This window comes from Scyliorhinus canicula, chromosome 16 (genome assembly GCF_902713615.1).
Source record: "Scyliorhinus canicula chromosome 16, sScyCan1.1, whole genome shotgun sequence".
Lineage (NCBI taxonomy): Eukaryota > Metazoa > Chordata > Chondrichthyes > Carcharhiniformes > Scyliorhinidae > Scyliorhinus > Scyliorhinus canicula.
Window position 1 is genome coordinate 111,228,785 of NC_052161.1, and position 21,193 is coordinate 111,249,977.

General features: G+C 45.2%; 1 protein-coding gene across 6 annotated transcripts in view; it reads left to right on the forward strand.

The window, feature by feature from the left end:
* LOC119979404 (rho guanine nucleotide exchange factor 10-like protein) overlaps window positions 1-21,193 on the forward strand; it is a 191,867-nt gene that overhangs the window by 129,385 nt on the left and 41,289 nt on the right. For all 6 annotated transcript variants that reach the window (XM_038821575.1, XM_038821574.1, XM_038821576.1 and 3 more), the window contains 8 exons: window positions 974-1,066; window positions 1,981-2,151; window positions 6,690-6,835; window positions 8,563-8,741; window positions 9,797-9,912; window positions 12,341-12,468; window positions 17,031-17,131; window positions 19,737-19,858. In XM_038821575.1, coding sequence (XP_038677503.1) covers window positions 974-1,066; window positions 1,981-2,151; window positions 6,690-6,835; window positions 8,563-8,741; window positions 9,797-9,912; window positions 12,341-12,468; window positions 17,031-17,131; window positions 19,737-19,858 — 1,056 coding nt within the window. The remainder of the gene's footprint in view (window positions 1-973; window positions 1,067-1,980; window positions 2,152-6,689; window positions 6,836-8,562; window positions 8,742-9,796; window positions 9,913-12,340; window positions 12,469-17,030; window positions 17,132-19,736; window positions 19,859-21,193) is intronic.

The window sequence follows — 21,193 nt, forward strand, 5'->3', positions numbered from 1 at the left end:
ACAGTCCAGAAATGTGCAAGTTAGGTGGATTGGACATGATAAATTGCCCCTTAGTGCCGAGGGATGGGTGGACGTGGGTAAAGTGTCCATTCGATGGATCAGTGCAGACTCGATGGGCTGAATGGCCTCCTTCTGCACTGTAGAGATTCTATGAGGAGATTCTGAGCAGCAGAATTTTTTTATTTTAAATTTAGGATATAATTGTGAATCTCGTCTTCAGGCTGGACACTATGAAATTTCAATAAAACGCTCCAATGCGAGATATAAAATACTTGCTGTGAAGGATGCTCGGAATCCATTCCACTAGGGGGCAGAAAATCCAACCTTTTTTGTCTCATCACAGCAGGAAAGCAGCCAGTTTGTAAAGTGCCTGTGTTGTATTGCTCATTAAAAAAATGAATTAACGACACGTTGTTAAACATTTCATGTCCTGTATTAATCTTCCAAAGAATAGGATATGTAAGCCAGTTTCTACCATTATGTTCTGTTCCTTTTATTGGAAGCAATTAATTATATTGTGGCTCTTTTTGGATGAGGTGTTAAACCAAGGCTCCGTCTGCTCCCTCAAGCGTTTGTTAAAGATCCCACTGCACTTAGTCGGATGTCCTGTACATTCCTCTGTGTAAATAAAATGAAAAGGGGCTGTGATAAAATAACAGTGTTGAATCAAAGCAGCCCCCTCCGACAAGACACCTGCCCACTCTCGGTAGAAAATGGGAGTTGATATCCCCCAACTTTTGGAGTTTGGCTTTTGGGAAAGGCAGTACTTGCGGTTGTGGTGACTAACGGTTAACCTCCATCTTGATGCGGGTGTAACACAAGGTGATTGTTCTCCACTGCTAATGTACCAGCACAATATCCCCTTTTGGGAAGTGCAGGAGGTGTCACAGTGACGTTATGCCGCACGGTCCCAATGCTTGACAGCTAATGGAATTGGGCAGGTGAATTACTGACTTTGTCTGATCTGCTACAGCGGAAACAAGCCTCGAACTCGGACCGGATCACACTTTATGGGCTGATGGTGAAGCCAATCCAGCGGTTTCCGCAGTTTATTCTGTTACTTCAGGTGAGGACAAAATAAATCCGAGTGTGGCTGTTAACTTGTACATTCTAATGAATTAGATTAAAATAGCATCAAGCTCTTCCCTCTTGAATGCGTACCTCCGTTGCCTGCAGAGTGTGGATGCTCGGCTGAATTCCTGGTCTGTATTGAGTTGTCGATCTCTGACTTAAAGGCAGCAATTTTGGGATGTTGTGGGGAGCAATCCAGGGGCTGGTGGGAGAAATCGGACTTCCATCTGGGGTGGGATCATTCAAGACTGTGTGAATCATGGAAGAGGGGGAGGATGGAGGGAAAGTTTAGGTCACCCCCTCCAGTCGAAGATAAAATAAGTTTCAATTCCAGCCTCATTTGTAACACCCACCAAACAATTTTATTTCCTCTGCAAAATTATATTGATTCCTTCTGGGCGCATGTAAACCCACAACAGTGTTCAGAATAGGCTGCTGAACACTGTATAAAACTGTTCTGGGTTTATGTGTGCCCAGAAGGAATCCATATCCTTTTGCAGAGAAAATAAAACTGAATTAATTTAAAATTTAACCTCCTCTGAATGATTCTACGACTATAAATGTGTGCTTTTCTTCGACGTTTTGGAGATGATGTTATTTCCTGTGGGTAAGTCCCGCATGGCTGGGAGCTGCTGTTGGAGAAAATACACGTTTGAGAGGTAGTTGACGCTCACTCTGCTTCGAGCTCGCATTAACTTTGACTGTGTTTCCCTGTCAATCATTTGCCCAAGTTATGTTGAAGAGTCCTGGCTGAATCATTAATCTTCCTTTAACTTCTGCATATTGATCAAGCTGCTGCATTGCTCTCTCTCTGTCTCTCTCACTCACACACTCGCACACTCACACACACACACACACACACACACACACACACACACACATTCTGACTGCACCATCTGCTTCTTTCAGGATATGCTCAAGAATACACCGAAAGGACACCCTGACCGACTCTCGTTACAGCTTGCCCTGACTGAGCTGGAAACGCTGGCAGAGAAACTCAACGAGCAGAAGCGAGTGGCCGACCAGGTTGCTGAAATTCAGCAGCTGGCAAAGAGTGTCGGAGATCGCAATCTCAACAAGGTCAGGAGACGCCGTAAGAAATGTTAGTGATGGCAGTTGTACCTAACTGGCTTTACGTAACCCCATGTGATCGTCGGCCAGTTGCATCTCTCAAAGTCTAATCCACAGTAATGGTAGAATAATGTTTGGACATAACTACAGGTCTGCACTTCGGCAGACAATGGAAGGAAGAATTGTAGATGCATGATTATGGTAATACTGCATAATCTCAGAGGTGTGACCTTTGTCATGTGAGAGCACCTTTAAGAACTGGGTGTTCATTACTGCAGTGATGTCAGGAAGTGGGTGGAGCTGGGCTATCTGTCAGCTTTTTTACTTTTGTTTTAGGTTGTTTGCTGCAGGGTGTGTTTTAGTTTTGTTTTCAGAGCTAGATAGCTGCAGTCACAGCCAGAAGGTGTATGAATCTCTCTCTAAAATGTAAAGACTGTAAATCGATACTGGTGATTTAAAACTAAATAACTGTAGTGACTGTAACCTGATGTGCTAATGGTAAAAGGTGTTTTAAATCTTATGGATGTTAAAAGGAAAGCTTAAAAACACTTAGTGTTGTATTCTTTGGGGATTGTATTTGAATTAATGGTTGCTAAGGTATTCACTGTATGTTTTTAAAAAGGTTAACTTGAGTTCATAGAATAAACATTGCTTTGCTTTAAAAAATACTTTTCCATTTCTGCTGTACCACACCTGTAAAGTGGGCCGTGTGCTCCCCATACCACAATCTATTAAACGTTGTTGGTCAGGTGAACTCCATGATACACTTTGGGGTTCTCTAAACCCTGGCCTATAACACCTGGTAATGCTGCATTTTGCAAATATGTCAGTGTCTGCTCAGTAGCATAATATGCACTGCTGTATAAGAAGGTTGTGAGCTCGAGTGACACTCCAGAGATTTGAACACAATGTTAGGCTAACATTCCAGTGCAGCAACAAAGAACTGTACTGTTGAAGTGCTGTCTTTTGGATGGGATGTTAAACTGAAACCCTGTCATCTCTCTAAGTGGGGCGTGAAAAGAAAATCCCACAGCACTATTCGAAGAGCAGGGTGGCCTGAACAGTGTTTATTTGTTTGCATTACAACAGATTATCTTGAATTACCACAGTGCTGCTTGAGGGAACCTGCTGTGTGCAAATTGGCTGCTGCATTTCCAATATTATGCACATCACTGGCTGAAAAGGTGCTATTTAAATGCAAACTTTTCTCTCTCAGAGGCAGCATACAGGGAAAAGGGTGAAGAAAGCAGTATTTTGAGTAAATAACTCCCCCATCTCTCTTTTAACAAAGAAGAGATGATTGTGTACTGGTACTAGTATTCCAGAGGTCCAGACTCCGGGGCCATGGGTTCAAATCCCACAACAGCATCTACTGTAATTTAAATTCAATCAATAAATCTGGAGTATAAAGCTAGCCTCAGTAATGGTGACCATGAAACCTTTTGTCAATTGTCGTAAAAACCCATCTTGTTCACTTATGTCAGGGAAGGAAATCTGCCATCCTTAACCTGGTCTGACCGACATGTGACTCTGGACCCACGGCAATGTGGTTGACTCTTAACTGCTCACTGAAATGGCCCAGCAAGCCGCTCCGTTCAAGAGCAATTCGAGATGGGTGTCAAATGTTGGCTTTTCCAGCGATGCCCAAGTCCCATGAAATGAAATGAAATGAAAAAATGAAAATCGCTTATTGTCACGAGTAGGCTTCAATGAAGTTACTGTGAAAAGCCCCTGGTCGCCACATTCCGCCGCCTGTCCGGGGAGGCTGGTACGGGAATCGAACCGTGCTGCTGGCCTGCTTGGTCTGCTTTAAAAGCCAGCGATTTAGCTGAGTGAGCTAAACCAGCCCCTGAATGAATAAAAGCAACAAAATGCCCTGTCACTTATTATCTTGCCTTGAGGTTAGGCAAAGTTTTTAAATATTTAAGCCTGCTGTTTTAGCTGGTAGTACCCGAGGAGGTGGTCAGCAGAAGGTCCTGTACTAACATGCCTTGAAAGATTGGCAGCTTGACACCAATAGAAACAAAGTGTGTCATGTGATTCAGTCCTTGTTTCGCTTTTGGCAATCACGCGCACGTCACTCTGCTGCTGATGTCGTCGAGCTTTCCACCTTGGGTAAATGTTCCCACAAAAAAATTAACCCACAGTTTGTTTACTTAATCCCTCCTTGAGGGATTGGTGCCTTTATAACAACATAGCCACATGACCGGTCCGTCGAGATCTTATGGAGCACTGCGAGAAACCAGCATAAATGTATAGAATATATTTTGGGGCCGTAGCTTTTATTATCACAGAACATTCCTGATGTCTGCACACACTTGGAATGGTTCACTGTCTCTTGTTCTGTTTTCTTCCACCCCCACCCCACAAGGTAGTAAGCAGCAGATTTTTACCTCAGCAGAGGGCTTTTGTTCCCTTCACACAATTCCTGGTCCGAGCGCAGAATATCATCTGATTATCCGGGATGGCAAATTTCAGCAAATTAAAGACCCTTCATTCACCGCCAAATTTTACTTGTTATACGAGGCAAGCAATTTAGTTCAAGTGGAGCATTTTGCCTTTTTGATTGAGTCGTTCAATGGCTGAATAAATGTGACTGTCGCAAGAAGACTGCGCCTTTTGTGTTTGGAATCCATTAAAAAAAAAGTCTAATCAGCTCTTCTGTGATGGGTAATTGCACTGCCCATTCAGTGTGCTATTGTATCAGAACAGATCAGAAAGACCCGAAGTTTGGTGCCTAGTTTGTGCCAAGTCACCTGTGGGGCTGGTGGGATTGCGCCAGGTGATTTGGTGTGTAAACAGGCAGGGTTCACACCAGTGTCACTTTTAAACTGCGCAGCAGCCCCAGAGTTCCCATGCACAAAAAAAATGTAAAGGGCTTGCAGACGATGACAAATCGCCTGCCGGTTCCAAGAATGAAAATTGGAGGTTTTGCTAGTTTGCACTCCACAGTACATTACAGTGACCCCTGCTGTACATATGTGTGTGTGCGTGGAGTCTGGCTGAAATTGGAAGTTGGTTGACCCATGATACCATCAATAACGGTTTGACCTGCAGAGTGTGCGAGGTGGCAGGAGTCCCTTGAATATTGATCAGGAACGGGAGCTCTTTTGGACTGAAGGTGCGTGTGGCAGGGAGTGGGGGCGGGGAGCCAAAAGTTTAAGCAGTGATAAATGAGTAGCCCTCCAGCTGTCAAGAGATGAGTCAGCTCAGCATTGATAGGGGTCCAGTGTAGAATCTTCCTCCTCAGTGTAACTCAGTTACGCATCAGCAACTGCACCATGAGATGAGCTCCGCTACAGCTCTTGTGAGCCTCCCATCATTTTGTGTAGAAATGTGCTGCAGTTTGAATTGGGTAATTGGCATCAACTGCACAGTTTTCAAAATCATGCAATTCCTCTTTTAATTTTCGATTGGGCTCTAACAATGCTGAATTTGACCGGGTGTTTGTGGCTGCCTAGCAACCACGTCACAAAATATGGTACAACAATTTTAATCCTCTAATCTGGAGAATTGACATCCTCCGACACTGTACAACAACGGGGCACGTTCTTCAGACACTGGCAGGGATCTGAGGGCATCTGGTTTGTTTGCATGTGGCTTAAGGCAAGAGTAATGGAAGATGAGCAAATTTGATGACAACCATGTACATGGCACAGTTCATATTAAAAACTGGGGGGAGAGAAAGTTGCAACCTGAGTTTGGCAGCATTATTGTGCAGCGATTTGTTGTGTAATTTGCATGCAGTGTGACAAAATTACACCCAACATTTCTTGCATTCTGAACACTTTAATAAAAAAAAAAGAGTATTTGCTCGTCCACCCTCCCACCCTTCGCATAAATCTGCTGACACTTGTATTTACGTTGGATTCTAAAAATACTGAACTCTATACCGGGCGTTAGTGGCTGACGATCATGAAATATAGTTTCATAGCTTTAATCAACTAGTGACTTTAGGTTATTTAATTGACTTTAGGTTATTAATTATTTAATCAGTGGGCAGTTGTCACTCTCATGCACCATACAGCCACATATTTGGGTTCAGTTCCACCAACATGGGAAGCTCTCCAGGGCTTTGCCCAAGTAGTTATTTATCACATTCCAGTCTAGACAGTGAACCTTGGCAGCTTTCCAACATGGGAAGCATCATCATTGAGGCCAATTTTGTCCTCGCCCAAGATTTGCCCACACGCACTCTATCATCCAAGTCATTAGCTGTCAGGCACGAGAACCCAATAGAGTTTATTGCTCGCTCTGTAACGGAGCTAACTTCAAACAGATTGGGCATTAAATCTGGCATCTTGACAGTCTGCAAGGCTCAAACTTTATGATCGGTGACGGGGAGCTAAACAGGAAAGGGTTTTATATGTAAATCGTAAATTGCCCTTTTACGCTGCGCAGGCAAGGTTTTCAAATGGATGCACTTCCTGATAAATTTTATTGTAAACCTCTCTCCAACCAGATTATCAATTTATAACTTGCCTGTCACAAAATGCTAACCTAACTAAGCGCACAGTTTTCAGTTTGACGCCTTGATCTTGTTGCAGTTGCTAAGCTCCGGCCAGAGGCAGCTTGTCTTGTGTGAGACGCTGACAGAGACTGTTTATGGAGAGAGGGGGCAGATCCTTAAATCAAAGGAACGTCGTGTGTTCCTGCTGAATGACCTGCTCATCTGTGCCAACATCAATGTAAAGTAAGTATATAACGCTGGTGCCGAGAATCCTCTCCTGCTCTCTGTCACGTATATCCCTTGGCCCAATTGCTGCTCCATTTCCCGAGGTGCCACTGTTTTATAGTCTGCCTGTGTTATGTTGACCAAACTGAAATTAGGCCCAGCTTCGACAAAGAGTCATCCAGACTCGACGTTCGCTCCCTTCTCCCTCCACAGATGCTGTCAGACGTGCTGAGATCGTCCAGCAATTTCTGTTTTTGATGTTGTGTGTGAAATTACTTATTGTTCCTTTGCTGTCTCTCAAATGGTTGCAAGTAAGTGCTTTGGGGAGCCGACACAGACACCAATGGGTCAAATAACAACCACCTGTGCCATAACAATTCTGTGATGCCGTGCTGTGCCTTCCCTGGTCCTCATATGGCAGGTGCCTACAGTGCCATGCTAGAAGCTCACCACACGAGGGATCTCCGATTGCAGACTCCGTCACTGCCAAACAGAGAGAAAAGTACAGAACCAGCACTTCCATTCAGGCCTTTCATGTTGCTGTTAGAGAAGTTTAGATAACCCTATCCCTTTAAAATACTTTCCGTACTTTCTGTCACTGAGGGGGGAAAAAACAAGAGTCCTAGCTCTGTGAATAACCCATAGCCAGGCAAATGATGAATGCAGATACAGAGGTAAATGAGGCACCAGTTCTGCCGATGGACGTAGGATGTATTGCTATTAGTTCACTTCTGCGCCCTTGTTTAAAATGTAGGCCAGATTTACTGCAAGTACTCCTCCTTCTCTCTCCCCCCCCCCCCCCCCCCCCCCCCCCCCCAACACAGCTGGTGGATATAGAAGATAAATGTGTCTGTATCAGGTTCTAGGTGCTGATTGTTGACTGCAGGCATGCTATGGAATTGCTTCTGAGTAATTTGGAGTGGCAATGTATCAACTAACCTAAAACTTGCTGTTGTAGAAAATGCCGATTTCAAGCCCACATTGATATGCTGCAAGCGACCAAAATCCAATGTCCTAAGTTATTAGAACGCCTTAATGTTTCTGTCCCTATATCCCTTGTCTGCAAGTTGTCAAAAGTTGCTTCTACATTCTTGACCTAATTTTGTTGCAATGGCCCAGTGCCATTAACGCATCACAGCACAAGGCAGGATGATTATTGGTGTAATCCTATAGTCTTGTGCTGAGGTGGCCATCCTCAGTTGTGAAGGTGCTCGGACCCATAGGGTTGGCCTTGTTATTCCTGGGGCAGAAACGATGCAAAATAACTGGTTAATGTCCCCACACCTTCGCACAGTCCTGTAAACCCTGCTGAAAAGCAAAGGGGCATGGACAGTGGATTTGTCTCAGGCCGTGATATTCTCCGTGCCAACACTGTCCAGCCAGGTGTGTACAGTATAGTAAGAATGGCCTCTTAAGTTATCGGTAGCCAAACACAGCTGATACTGGAGGAACTTTTGTCCAGCACTAATCAGTGGCTTCAATTGGGCATAAGAACTAAGGAGTCAATAAAGGTCTGTCTCCTCTCTTTCAATTAAAAAGAAAACCTTTCTCTCAGGATCAAGGATGAGCTGTGACGCCTTTATCATTTCTGTCATTAGGAAGTTGGTGTGTGGTGTGTCCCGCCTTTACCTTTCTGTACCGCAAAGCTGGAATTAACCAGGCTCTCGCTCCCCACCCTCTGCTTTAGTGAATAAGAATTGGCAGTGCGATAGTATTTCATTCCTGTTCCCTAACCTCTGTTCTAGGGGTCAGCCAGACATTGGCAGCCTGGTTCCGGTAGGCCCAAAGTACACTGTGAAATGGAGCACCCCACTGCTGCAGGTTCAGGCAGTGGAGGTTGGCCTAGAAGGGAAAGGCTACGACAAAGACACGATAATCTTTCAGCATCCAGGGAGTAAAAAGACCTCCTCTACCTCGCTATCAAGTAAGTCGCAGGCTGGTTGTGGATTTGACAACTCGAGGTACCCTTAAGTCCCATTTGTGACCTCCTGGCAAAATGGCAGCCCAGGGGATCAGTGGAAGAGTGGCTGCAAGGTTACAAAATCTGGCAACGGCCAGAAAGCAGAAAGTACCGTTGAATGGTTATTGATCCGGGCTGCACCACCAGAAAGAGCGGTGACAGGTGACTCCGTAAGGATTTTCAATGGGGAATTGGATAAATATTTGAATTGGGACAAAATTGCAGGGCTATGGGGAGAGAGCAGGGTTGTGGGATTAATGGGATAACTCTTTCCATGGACCTGGTATAATGGGCTGATGAATTCCTTTTATGCGTTATTACCCTGCGCTACAGGAATAGCTGTAGCCATGGTGAAATGGGTTCCTACCTGCTGTCGTCGGGGTGTTCCAGTTTCTTTATAGTGGACACATATGTGGAGTTGGATAAAATAGTATTGAGTTACTTTGCTGGCTTTGAATTACATTCTGATTGGGGGGGGGGGGGGGGGGGGGGGCTGGCAAGGTTGGTGCATACTGACAGGAATGGAGTCATGCCCATTCTCTGCGGTTCCTTCTCAATAGCCTGTCAACAGTTATGCATTGTGAATAGAATAAAAATGTGGGTTAGGTATCTGCTGCTCTTCTGCCACCTTTGAAACCATAAGCCAGAATGGGTCATTGCCTTCAGGACAGGAGGACTGAATATGAGAGGGCAAAATGAAATGAAAATGAAAATCGCTTATTGTCACAAGTAGGCTTCAAATGAAGTTACTGTGAAACGCCCTTAGTCGTCACATTCCGGCGCCTGTTCGAGGAGGCTGGTACAGGAATTGAACCGTGCTGCTGGCCTGCCTTGGTCTGCTTTAAAAGCCAGCGATTTCGCCCAGTGTGCTAACCCAGCAAAATGTGCATAGATTTGCCATTAATTGCCCATTGGTGCTTCGCAGTTCCTGTATGTTATCTGCAAATGCTTTGTGGTGTCTCTTGAGTGCCTCGTGTGGGACACTCGCTTTTTAAATATATTTTGCATTTCTCCCTTAGGCAAGATTTATATGGGTCCTCCACGCCTTTACCAGGAGCTCCAGGAATTACAACAGGATCTTATTGTTGTGAACCAGATATTACAGCTTATAAGCACACTTCATGGCACTTATCAGGTATGACCCTCTGAACTCCTGCTCTTCCAACAAAATGACCCCCCCCCCCCCCCAAATTTCCAAACCATTGTTCCTCTTTTCTGTCTTGAGGTTGGGCATCTTTGAGGTTTGAAAAATGGGGCAGAAACCATGTCCTTCAATTTTCCACTCCAAGGTTTGTCACAACTGGAGGGCTTCCACCCCCTGAATGTCATAGATGGTGTGTGACCACATGAGAAAGGTTGGAAATTGTCTTGGTGCATTCAACCAACAGAACTTTGGTCTCAAACATCTTTTTTTTTCTTTCTTTTTATAAGTTTCGAGTACCCAATTATTTTTTTTTCAATTGAGGGGCAATTTAGTGTGGCTGATCTACCTAACCTGCACATCTTTGGGTTTGTGGGGGTGAGGCCCACACAGACCATGGGGAGAATGTGCAAACTCCACACGGACAGTGTCCCGGGGCCAGGATTGAACCCAGGTCCTCGGCGCCACCGTGCCGCACTTCCCGAACATCTCCAAGGGAAAAATGATAATATCCCTTCGCTTTCTGGCTCACTGGTGTCGGATTTGGGGATTTGTACAGGTGTGCTGGGGAATTCTTTGTCGGAGGTTCGCAGGTAAGTATTTACCCAGCAAACATCCAGAAGTGCCAACTTCTCCAGAACAGTTGCCCTGCGTCGGGAGCCCCGGTCAAAGCGATTTGAAATTGCTAACCTCAGATAGCTCCGACGGCTTTACACTCCTAGTTACTTTGAAAGAATTGGAGGGGGAAAAGAGCACTTCAGTGTAACTATTATAAAGACCCCGCCACAGAACCGATGTCCAACTCTCCTCCCCCCGCGCCCATATCCAATTCCGCACGCCGCTGATGTCTGGATCTCGATATCACATCGCTGCATGTGGGAGTTAACTGTGCACCATTTGGCTGCGGCATTTCCTAACTTTAGTGACTGCGTGTGCAATACTGATTCATCAGCTAGGAAGTACTTTGGGATGTTCTGAAGCTGTGAAAGGTGTTCTATGAATACAAGTCTCCTTTTCTTCCCAGCTGCTGGCATCTGAAAGCTGGTACATAAAGGTACTGTCTAATCTGAATCACAGAGTATTTACGCCACCAAAGGAAGCCATTCGGCCCATCATGTCTGCGCCAGCTCTCTATAACAAGCATCGTGACTTTGTGCCATTCCATTGCCCTTGCCGTATACCCCTGTACATTGTCTTGACCATGGAACCATTCTTCTGCGCTCTCTGCAATGCATTAGAATCCCTGCAGAGCAGAAGGAGGCTATTCAGCCCAATGGATATGCACCCACCCTCCGTAAGAGCACCCTACCCAGGTCCACTCCCCTGCCCTATCCCCGCAACCTCACCTAACGGGAATGGCACAGTCACGATGCTCGTTATGGAGAGCTGGCGCAGACACGATGGGCCGAATGGCTTCCTTTGGCGTCATAAACATCCCTGAATACTGAGGGGCAATTTAGCATGGCCGATCCAGCTAACCACATCTTTGGACTGTGGGAGGAAACCAGAGCACCCGGAGGAAACCCAGCAGACACGGGGAGAAAGTACAGTCAGCCTAGGTCGGAATCGAACTCGGGTACCCGGTGCGTGCTGTGATGCAGCAGTGCTTGCCACTGTGCTGCCCCTTCACATCCTTCCCATAGTGTGGTGCCCAGAACTGTACACAATCTGCAACTAGAGAGTTGCAGTCTGCACTTCTGTGGAGGCTGAAGTAACTGACTGGTCTTTAGTTGCTTCTTATTTGTGGGCCTGCTGCAGTTTGCAATGAGGCTGCCATACCATTCATTGATATCGGCAGCAGAGGCAAAGCTTCAGTGATGTTTCTGCAAAAAAAAATGTCAACTCTTTGACGGTTGCCACCAGCAGGTGATGCTATAAATTGCTCACTATGGAACTTGTTCTCCTGCCCCGGCCTTGTGTGCATCTTTTTATCAAAAGAAAAGGATGGTGGCTCATGGAGCTGGTTCTGTAGTTTTCACACTTGAGGAACAGATATGCCAAGTGGACCCAAGCAGTTACTACAGCAAAAGTCCTAATAGGGAATTCCTTTATTGGGGGGGGGGGGGGGGCAGAAGATTATGACTTGAAGGAAAGGTTCGTCACCCCACAAATTACTAAATCATGGAATAAATGAGCAGTCAAGGTAATTGAAGTGGGTCTTTGGCCGAAGGTTCATGTGCTGAACAAAGGTACCGGGGGAGTTGGTGAGAAGAGAGATGGACAGGGTTTTTTCATACCCTGTCACATTCATTCATGGGAATGTTTGAGCACAGTGACCCCTTCCTGTTTGTGTAGTTTTGTCTCTTAACTTTTTAAATTATAAAGCCGGCACATCTTTGCCCGGATTTCTTCACGGGCAGTCTGTATAAATTCTAGTGCAGTGAGTCCCAGCTGGCTTATTCTGATCTGTCCCATTTCCCAGAATCTAAATCTCATTGTAGCCCAGGATTGGACACGAGCTCTCCAGAGATTGATCAGGATTAAGGAGGACGAGATCCAATCAGCAAACAAGTGCCGTCTCCGTCTCCTGTTGCCGGGGAAACCAGACAAGTAAGCAGGGGTGAGGGTGGGCGAGGTTGGAGAAGAACCCGACTGCAAATAAAATATAATTTCTGAAAAAGTTGTCAGCAGTGTCCAGAATTTGACTATCTCTCTCTCTCTCTCTCTCTCTCTCTCTCTCTCTCAATTTCTGTGACAAATGGATTAATTGAGAAAAGAATTCCTTCAATTCGATTGCAGATTTTGTTTCTTTAATTGCAGCTTGCAGACATGATGCCAGTTTTCGAAGGGACACAGTAATTCTGGTTGCTATTTTGGCAGGTGGATTGTTGAATATACCCACCGTCTGTCTGCGAGAATTGGCCAGTATGTCTGGACACTTGGCTTAATTCTGTTATCCTTTTACTTGGCCAGTCTTCCCCTGTCTGATCATGAACATTCCGCAGAATGGTCCCACTCAAAACATGACCTTTTTTATTTTGCCCTTCAGCTGCTGACTGACCTGTAGTGTATTTGTAGTTTCCTCTGTTTTTTCTACTTTTTTCTTAATTTTAGGGTACCCACTTCTCTTTTTCCAATTAAGGGGCAATTTAGCATGGCCAATTAACCTAACCTGCACATCTTTGGGTTGTGGGGGTGAGACCCACGCAGAAACGAGGAGAATGTGCAAACTCCCCACGGACAATGATATCCAGGACCGGGATCGAACCCAAGTCCTTGGCAGCGCCTTGAGGCAGCAATGCTAACCACCGTGCTGCCTTTTCCTCTCTTTCCTACTTGATATTCCCAGCAATAGCTGCGTGTTTCCTCCTGCAATAACAGAGGGTTGGTTATTTTTGATGATCTCCAACCCCCCTACCAAAGGTGAGGTTGACAGTGTGAAGGGATATGGATGGTAATTAGCCTAGTTAGGTGTATTCTCTTTTTCCTTAAGTGGGGGTGGACCACCCTCCAACCCAAATGGAGGTCAGAAGGCTGCACTGTGTTTCGACAAACAGTCACTCATTGTGGTGGCATGGTAGCAAATTTGCTTCCCGCTTGGGTCACTGTCTGTGCGAAGTCTGTACATTCTCCCCTTGTCTGCGTGGCTTTCCTCCGGGCGCTCCGGTTTCCTCCCAAAAGTCCCGAAAGACGCGCTTGTTAGGTGTGAATTCCCCCTCTGTGTACCCGAACAGGTGTGGCAACTTGGGGATTTTCGCAGTAGCTTTATTGCAGTGTTAATGTAAGCCCACTTGTGACACTAATAAAGATTATTATTACTATTTTCCCTGGGGGTCACTGGCCCTAGCAAATTTGCTGTCCAGTCAAGGACGGTGAAGCTGGTGGCCAACTAGAAGACCTTCTACCATGAAAGCAGCAGCAGGATGCTATACCCCATAATGGAGTAACCACGCCAAATAACTTTTAAAAATTGAACTTAATAAAAGACTTTTGTGCTGTGGAGAGTGGTGAGGGGGGACCCTTCATAGGGTAGCCAGTGACTGTTGAGAACCCAGACATAGCAGGTACTATCCGTAACTCCACCTGGAGCAGTGACCAATTGTGGGGTGATCCAAGTGAAAACAGGGACACCATGAGATAATGCTCCCTCACAACTGTGGCAAATGTAGGAAATTATGTGTTATATTGGCTGTAGTAAAAGCTCTGGGTTCAAATACATACAGGCTCTAAAGCTGTGATTAAGGAGTTGTAAAGGTTAGGTAATCATTGGTTTTAATCATTTACTTGTTTACAGAGAGATGGCTAATGGAATATTTATGTTTTTAGCAGTTCCCTGGCATGTAGATAATTAATGAGGGATGGTATTTAGTCCTAGCTAAGCAGGTCAGGGGACATCTTAGTGGGATTCAGATGATGTCATTAATAAGAGGAGCCAGGCCTGTCTGTCGTTTTGGCAGTTTTGCCATAGTCTGACAAGACAAGGATTTTCAGGTTGTTCCTGAAGGGTCTCTCTCCGAACTTCTGTACAGAGAATGGCAAGTAATGCTGATTTCTAACTTTATTTATGAGTGGACTTCGAACTGTATTGGGTTGCTTAATTGGAATACATATTGTGGCAGGTGTAGATAGTGAGTTAAAGTTTTTTTAAACTTTTATCCAAGAACAGTTTAACTGTTAACTGTAAAGCTATTTCTTTATTAATGTGGTTAATTCTGTGTTTACATTAAAGTTTGTTTTAACATAAAAGATACCTATTGATCAGAGTCATCACTCCTCGGGTGAAATATCCTTTCCTCGCTGTTTTGCAAATTGAGGTTTCTCATCCAATATCCTAACAAAAATTGGGGCCTGGGCCAGTATGCTAACATAATGCAAACCTATGTCCAGCTGCAGCTTCTCCTGTACAACAACGTCTGTTTTTATGATTTGAACTACCAAAAATAATGGAAGTGGCCGTAAATCAGGACCGTACACTTTTGCAAAGTTAATTTCCTGCCGCATCCTCAGGACACCCATGTAAACAATGTGAATGAGTGCTCGTTGCCACCCATTTTCTACCCGCCATACCTGCGAGTGCGCTCTGCACGTTATCTATTCCTGCAAATAAATGGGAAAGCTGAAAGCCAGGACGTTAGAACCATTTTGAGGAAATGGTTGGGACACCAGGATGTTTAATAAAAAAACAAGACTGTCCCAGCCAAACTAGGATGTCTGGCCCCCCTACCACTTTCCTGTGGTTTTAAGGACTGTCCTGTATTTCAACAGATGCTTTTTGCCCCTCATTTCTCAGACAGCCAGTGTGAGACTGAATCGGGAGGTCTCCAGTTGTCTCTATTTATTTTATAAGTATGTGCCTTGTGGTTGTCAGCCACCGAGGACCTTTATGATCACCAGCAGTCCTACCTCTGTTCCCCAATCAAAGTTTCCCTCATTTTCTTTCATTTGAAGGTTGGTTGCCCAGAGCACTGGTCCTCCGGTCTACCACTGGGAGGTCACCCCAGACAAACTAACCCATGTCACCTCTGGGAACCTGGATGCCAACTAGAAAATCCTACATGGTCTCCTTCAGTCGGCCTCCTTGGCTACCTGCTGCTTTGCAGGCGGGTAGCTTTTTCAGCCCCCATCCTACCTGAGGGGAGAATGGTTCGGGAGTGGGACGGAGCCAGACAGCGGCAGTCCAGCCAGTGGTGCTATTTTTGACACCCATCCACCTGCATTCCTGGCCCCAGAGGTGACTAAAATCCTTGCCCTGCATATTCCCATCCTGTCATGAGCTCTGTTGTTAAAGGGAATGCATGCCTAAAGCACTCAGACTCGGACGGTTGTTTGATTTCAACCATGGCGATTATTTGTGATTCTGCAACCTTTGATTAGGGAGTGGGGAAAATCAGTCCGGGTTCTTACACCCATTCATGATCCAGTGTGATGAATGCAGTAATTTAGGTATATTGGATTATAAACATTTGACAGTTTAAGGATTAGCGTGTGTTTGGCTGCAGTAGTCATGTTTTTAAAAGAATCCTGTTTTGAAACACCAGAAAACATTTAGCAGCTGGAGGTGAACTTGGGGAGTCCCTGGGGAGTTGATTTGTTTTCAGCTCGGGGAGATTATGTCATTGTTGGGCGGAACTGAAGTATGCAGACATTTTGAGAAAGCTTTGGAGTTAAGTTCTGATCTGGCTACCCTTTAGACCACAAGTATTTTGCTCTCTCAGTGGGACATTTTTTAAAAAACTAGACGGGTCTGAGGTCAAGGGGGAAGCTGAAATAAAACGGTTGAAACAGCTTTTTGAAAACATCCAGCCAGAGTCTGAAAGTTCTGGAAAGCAAGTATTATTCTGTGCCACTGAGATGTGGGATGGATTGAGAGCTGTTATGTTTTTCCTTTCTTGTTGTTTAATTGGGGATAGAGATTTTAATTAAAAGTATTCATTTACTGTATTGAGTAGTATCGTTTAATTGTAAGCTATTTTCAGGTGTGTTAGAGAGTTTAATATCGTGTGAAGAATAAAGTTTTAAAATCCCAAATCCCCATCTCTTCGGGCAATCAATCCTGGGGTAGATACCCAAAGGCTACGAGTGTTCTTCATACCATGTCCCTGGAATAATAATCCTCATCTCCAAGTGAAATTGGAAGAGAGTTACTCAAAAGAACACCCAGGAAACTATTGATGTCTGATTGCAATGGGAGCTGTCTTTCCCCAATTAAATACATGTTCAGCACCTTGCTTAGCAGTGTATCAACAGACTGCAGGAGCATCAACTAAGCCAGATTACTTTTCTCGGGGCCCGATATATGTGTGACAGGCTCCCAACTGATGTTTTGGAAGTCCAAAATAATGTGATGGGCTAGGGTTTCTTAATAAAAATGAATCTCTGCTGCATTAGCTATTAAATGTCTTATTTAATAACTGATTTGCTGAAAAGTGCTCCATTTCTAAAAGACGCAGTCTTCTAAATCTGCTTCCAGAGATGCCCTTTTCGGAGGTTATAAAAAGGCTTGCCTTTTAATCTATAATTTGCAGCAGCCTTCAAAAGCTTGCTCGGAGAGAGTTGTACGGGAACAGTCTAATAACAACTGAAACCTCTTGCTTTACTTTCCGAGAGCTGTCAAGAGATTTCTGCTGACCAGTGAATGGCGCTGTGATTAATTAATTATTTTTTCTTTCAAGGTCTGGAAGGCCGGTCAGCTTTATGGTGGTATTTAACACTCCGAACCCTCGCAGTAAAATCTCCTGGGTGAATCGCCTGCACATGGCTAAAGTTGCACTAAGTAGGTAATGGTCTGGACCTACCTGAAATGTTATCCCTGCCCCCGCGCCCTGTTTTCGAACTGAGCGATAAAGCGGTTGTGTTGTCTTGCTTCTTGCACTCCTGATTGTGAATGTCGACGGACATAGAATCCCTACTGCGCAGAAGGAGCCCGTTCAGCTCATCGATTCTGCACTGACTCTTCGCAAGAGCACCCTAGTCCAGGCCCACCAGGATATAGCTTTAATGTATCTTGGTTTTGACTCCGTATTCCACCCATAGAACATAGAACAGTACAGCACAGAACAGGCCCTTCGGCCCTCGATGCTGTGCCGAGCAATGATCACCCTACTCAAACCCACGTATCCACCCTATACCCGTAACCCAACAATGCTGTGAAGCATTGATGCTAACCACCATGCTACCGTGCTGCCCATGGTTTGGAAGGTGACCATGTATGCAGAAGGTGTACGAGCTGCAGTAAATGATCTGACCCTCAGATTGTTGGTTGTTGGCAAATGGAAGCCCCAGTGGGAGAAGGCAGGATGTGGAATCATAGCTTGAGACTTAGTTGCGGAAAATAAAGATAAATTGATGGTGCTCCCAAGTGGTGTAATGATAATGTCACTGAACTAGTAATCCAGAGGCCCAAGCGATTGCTCTGGAGACGTGGGTTCAAATCTACAAGCAGCTGGTGGAGTTTAAACTAAAATGAATAAATCTGGATTGTAAAGCTACTCTCCGTAATGGTGACCATGACACCATCATAGATTGGTATAAACCCGCGCGGTTCACTAATGTCCATTTTGGGGAAGGAAATCTGCCACCCTTACCTGGTCTGGCCAACATGTGATTCTTAACTGTCTTCCAAAATGATTGGTTCGGGGCAATTGGGGACAGGCAACAAATTTTTGGCTTTGTGTCCACACCCCATGAAAGAATTAAAAAAAAGATATTTGACAAGAATGTTAGAGCTTTGGCGCTCGGTTTATATTGAATAAACTAGCAAAAATAGCCTGCTCCAAGCAGCTAAGTGCTACACTAATGGGTGGCAACCTTAGTCTTGGCCTGGAACTTGATCTGAAGCAAATTGCAGCCCTTCAAAGCAGATACTTTACTGGAAGGAAAGCAGGGCACAAATGGATGTAACTCCCGTTTACTTTTTGCTTGCCGATGGTGAAGTGATCCCCAGAGTGTTCACCCCACCCCCTACTTTCACATTACCTTGTTGAATAATTATAGCATGTTCTGAACAAAGCTGACGTGACGGACACCTCACGCTGAGCATTGAGTACATTGGTACCAAATAATTGCCACATCTGACAGGATTCACTTCATAAATTTGATCTGTCAGCTTGTTAGTGAGATTAATTAGCCATGCTATTAAGGTGTGTAGGTGTCTCTTCATATTGAAGATACACAATTAAAAGACACCAGCAATTTATGGAACATTAGCAAAATGATCCTCAGCTTTTCATTGCACAGAATGCATTATAATGGTTTGCAGCGTACGTGGGCTGCAAAATAGTCCCTTGACCACTCTCCTAAATTAAAAGGATATCTAATAATGGCTGAATGGGAATTATGTGTAGCTGTTTAGTGCAGACCTTCCCCTTTTAATCGCGGTGTCTGCAGTGGGTCTTTGTAACCATTATCCAAAGGGTCAGTTGAAGGAAGCTGTATTAAATGCATTGCCCATTGTAACATGGAAGCACACCAAGTCGGAGAGTGCTGGACCTGATCCCTCCATTGATTGCCAAAAAAGGCGAACCGTGCTCATGGCAGCAACATGGATTTATTTATTTATTTTTTAAAAAAATTACAGTACCCAATTATTTTTCCAATTAAGAGACAATTTAGCGTGGCCAATCCACCTAGCCTGCACATCTTTTGGGTTGTGGGGGTGAAACCCACGCAGACACGGGGAGAATGTGCAAACTCCTCACGGACAGTGACCCAGAGCCGGGATTCGAACCCGGGTCCTCAGCGCCGTAGGCAGCAATGCTAACCACTGTGCCACCGTGTTGCCCCACAACATGGATGTTCATGACTGGAGCTACCAAATGCAGCTGTCAACTTTGGGTGGTGGCTGGTTTGAGTCCACCTTGAGGTACCCATGGGTGTGAGAAGCTTTGTGACATAGTCAAGGCTCATGCATGCTGAAAGGCCACTTGAACAAGGTGTCACCGGGGTGATCTGACGCCTTGCAACTAACTGTCCCCCTAAAACGAATTGGTCACATCGGAGGCAGAGAAAGCTGGGCAGTTCATAAAATCACTACAGTGCAGAAGGAGGCCATTTGGCCCATCTAGTCTGCACCAACCCTCCAAAAGAGCACCCTACCTAGACCCTATCCCCCTCCCTATTCCCATAACCCAATTTCACCGTTGGACACTTAAGGGGCAATTTAGCACGGCCAATCCGCCTGACCTGCACATCTTTGGATTGTTGCATGAAGGAAATCCACTTGGATTATATTTTTGACCACTTGAAACCAATTATAACTGAATTGAGTTAGAATTAATGCTGGGAATTCAATGGTCAAGAGTTTTGAATATTATATAGTGAACCTAGAGTCTGATTTTATTTTAACTGCTAAGTGGCTGATTTCTCTCCCCCATCCACAGCTAAAGATAACCAGCCTGGCTGGTTTTGTATTGAGGATGATGGAAAAACAAAAGCACCATTTTGGTGCCCTTTGCTTGCCTGTCGAATGCCCATGTACAGCTCAAAATGTCAGGACCTGAAGGTAAGTGAAAGGAAAAAGCATCAAGAGCTTCCAGACTTAACAAAATTGTATTTGACCATTTGTATATGTTTTAATCTTGGTTTTGATGTTGTGGCCTTTTAAAAGAAAGAACTTGCATTTATATTCATGTTTTTCACAACCCCAGGGCATCCCAAAGCATTTTACAGCCAATGAAGTACTTTTGTTCTGAAGTAGGAGTCAGGTTGCAATGCGAATGTTAGTACCGGGCTGCAACAAACACAGCTCTTGTAATCTGACTGCTTTTGAGAATATTGTTTCATAAATGTAAACTTCATTCAAGATCCATGTCCCAAACACCTAGGCCTGAATTTTGGGGTGGGGGGGGGATTGTGAAATTGAAGGTTAGGGATTCCCTTAGGGGTCCTGCGCATTCTAGTTGCTCAATGATTTAACGCTGGGACAGGCAAGGCCTCTGACTGGGCTTCCACCCATACGCCAATTGAGATCCTAAAGGCCATTTCCTGTGCAGCTTTGAAGTTTGTTTAGGGTGACGGGAGGATTTACCTGGCATGGGGGAAGCCTGCACAAGGGCAGGAATGGATGTTGAGTGGGAAGAGGGTGCAGGGAGGCGGTGGGGGGGGGGGGGGGGGGGGGGCGGTGCCAGTGCCACCACCAGAAGCCCCATTTTTTGTCTGTCTGTCTCTCTCTCTCTCTCTCTCTCGTTCTGTCTCTCTCTCTCTCTCTCTCGTTCTGCCTCTCTCTCTCTCTCTTTCGTTCTGTCTCTCTCTCTCTCTCTCTCTCTCTCTCTCTCTCTCTCTCTCGTTCTGCCCGCTCTCTCTCTGGCTCTTTCTCTCTCCTCTGTCTCTCGGCTCTCTCTCTCTGGCTCTCTCTCTCTCTCTCTCTGGGCTCTCTCTCCTCTCTCTCTCTCTGCTCTCTCTCTCTCTCTCTCTCTCTGGCTCTCTCTCTCTCTCTCTCTCTCTCTGGCTCTCTCTCTCTCTCTCTCTCTGGCTCTCTCTCTCTCTCTCTCTCTGGGCTCTCTCTATCTCTCTGGGCTCTCTCTCTGTTTCTCTTTTTCTCTCTCCCCTTTTTCTCTCTCCTCTTTCTCTCTCCTCTTTCTCTCTCCTCTTTCTCTCTCCTCTTTCTCTCTCCTCTTTCTCTCTCCTCTTTCTCTCTCCTCTTTCTCTCTCCCTCTTTTCTCTCTCCTCTTTCTCTCTCCTCTTTCTCTCTCCTCTTTCTCTCTCCTCTTTCTCTCTCCTCTTTCTCTCTCCTCTTTCTCTCTCCTCTCTTTCTCTCTCCTCTCTTTCTCTCTCCCTCTTCTCTCTCCTCTTTCTCTCTCCTCTTTCTCTCTCCTCTTTCTCTCTCCTCTCTTCTCTC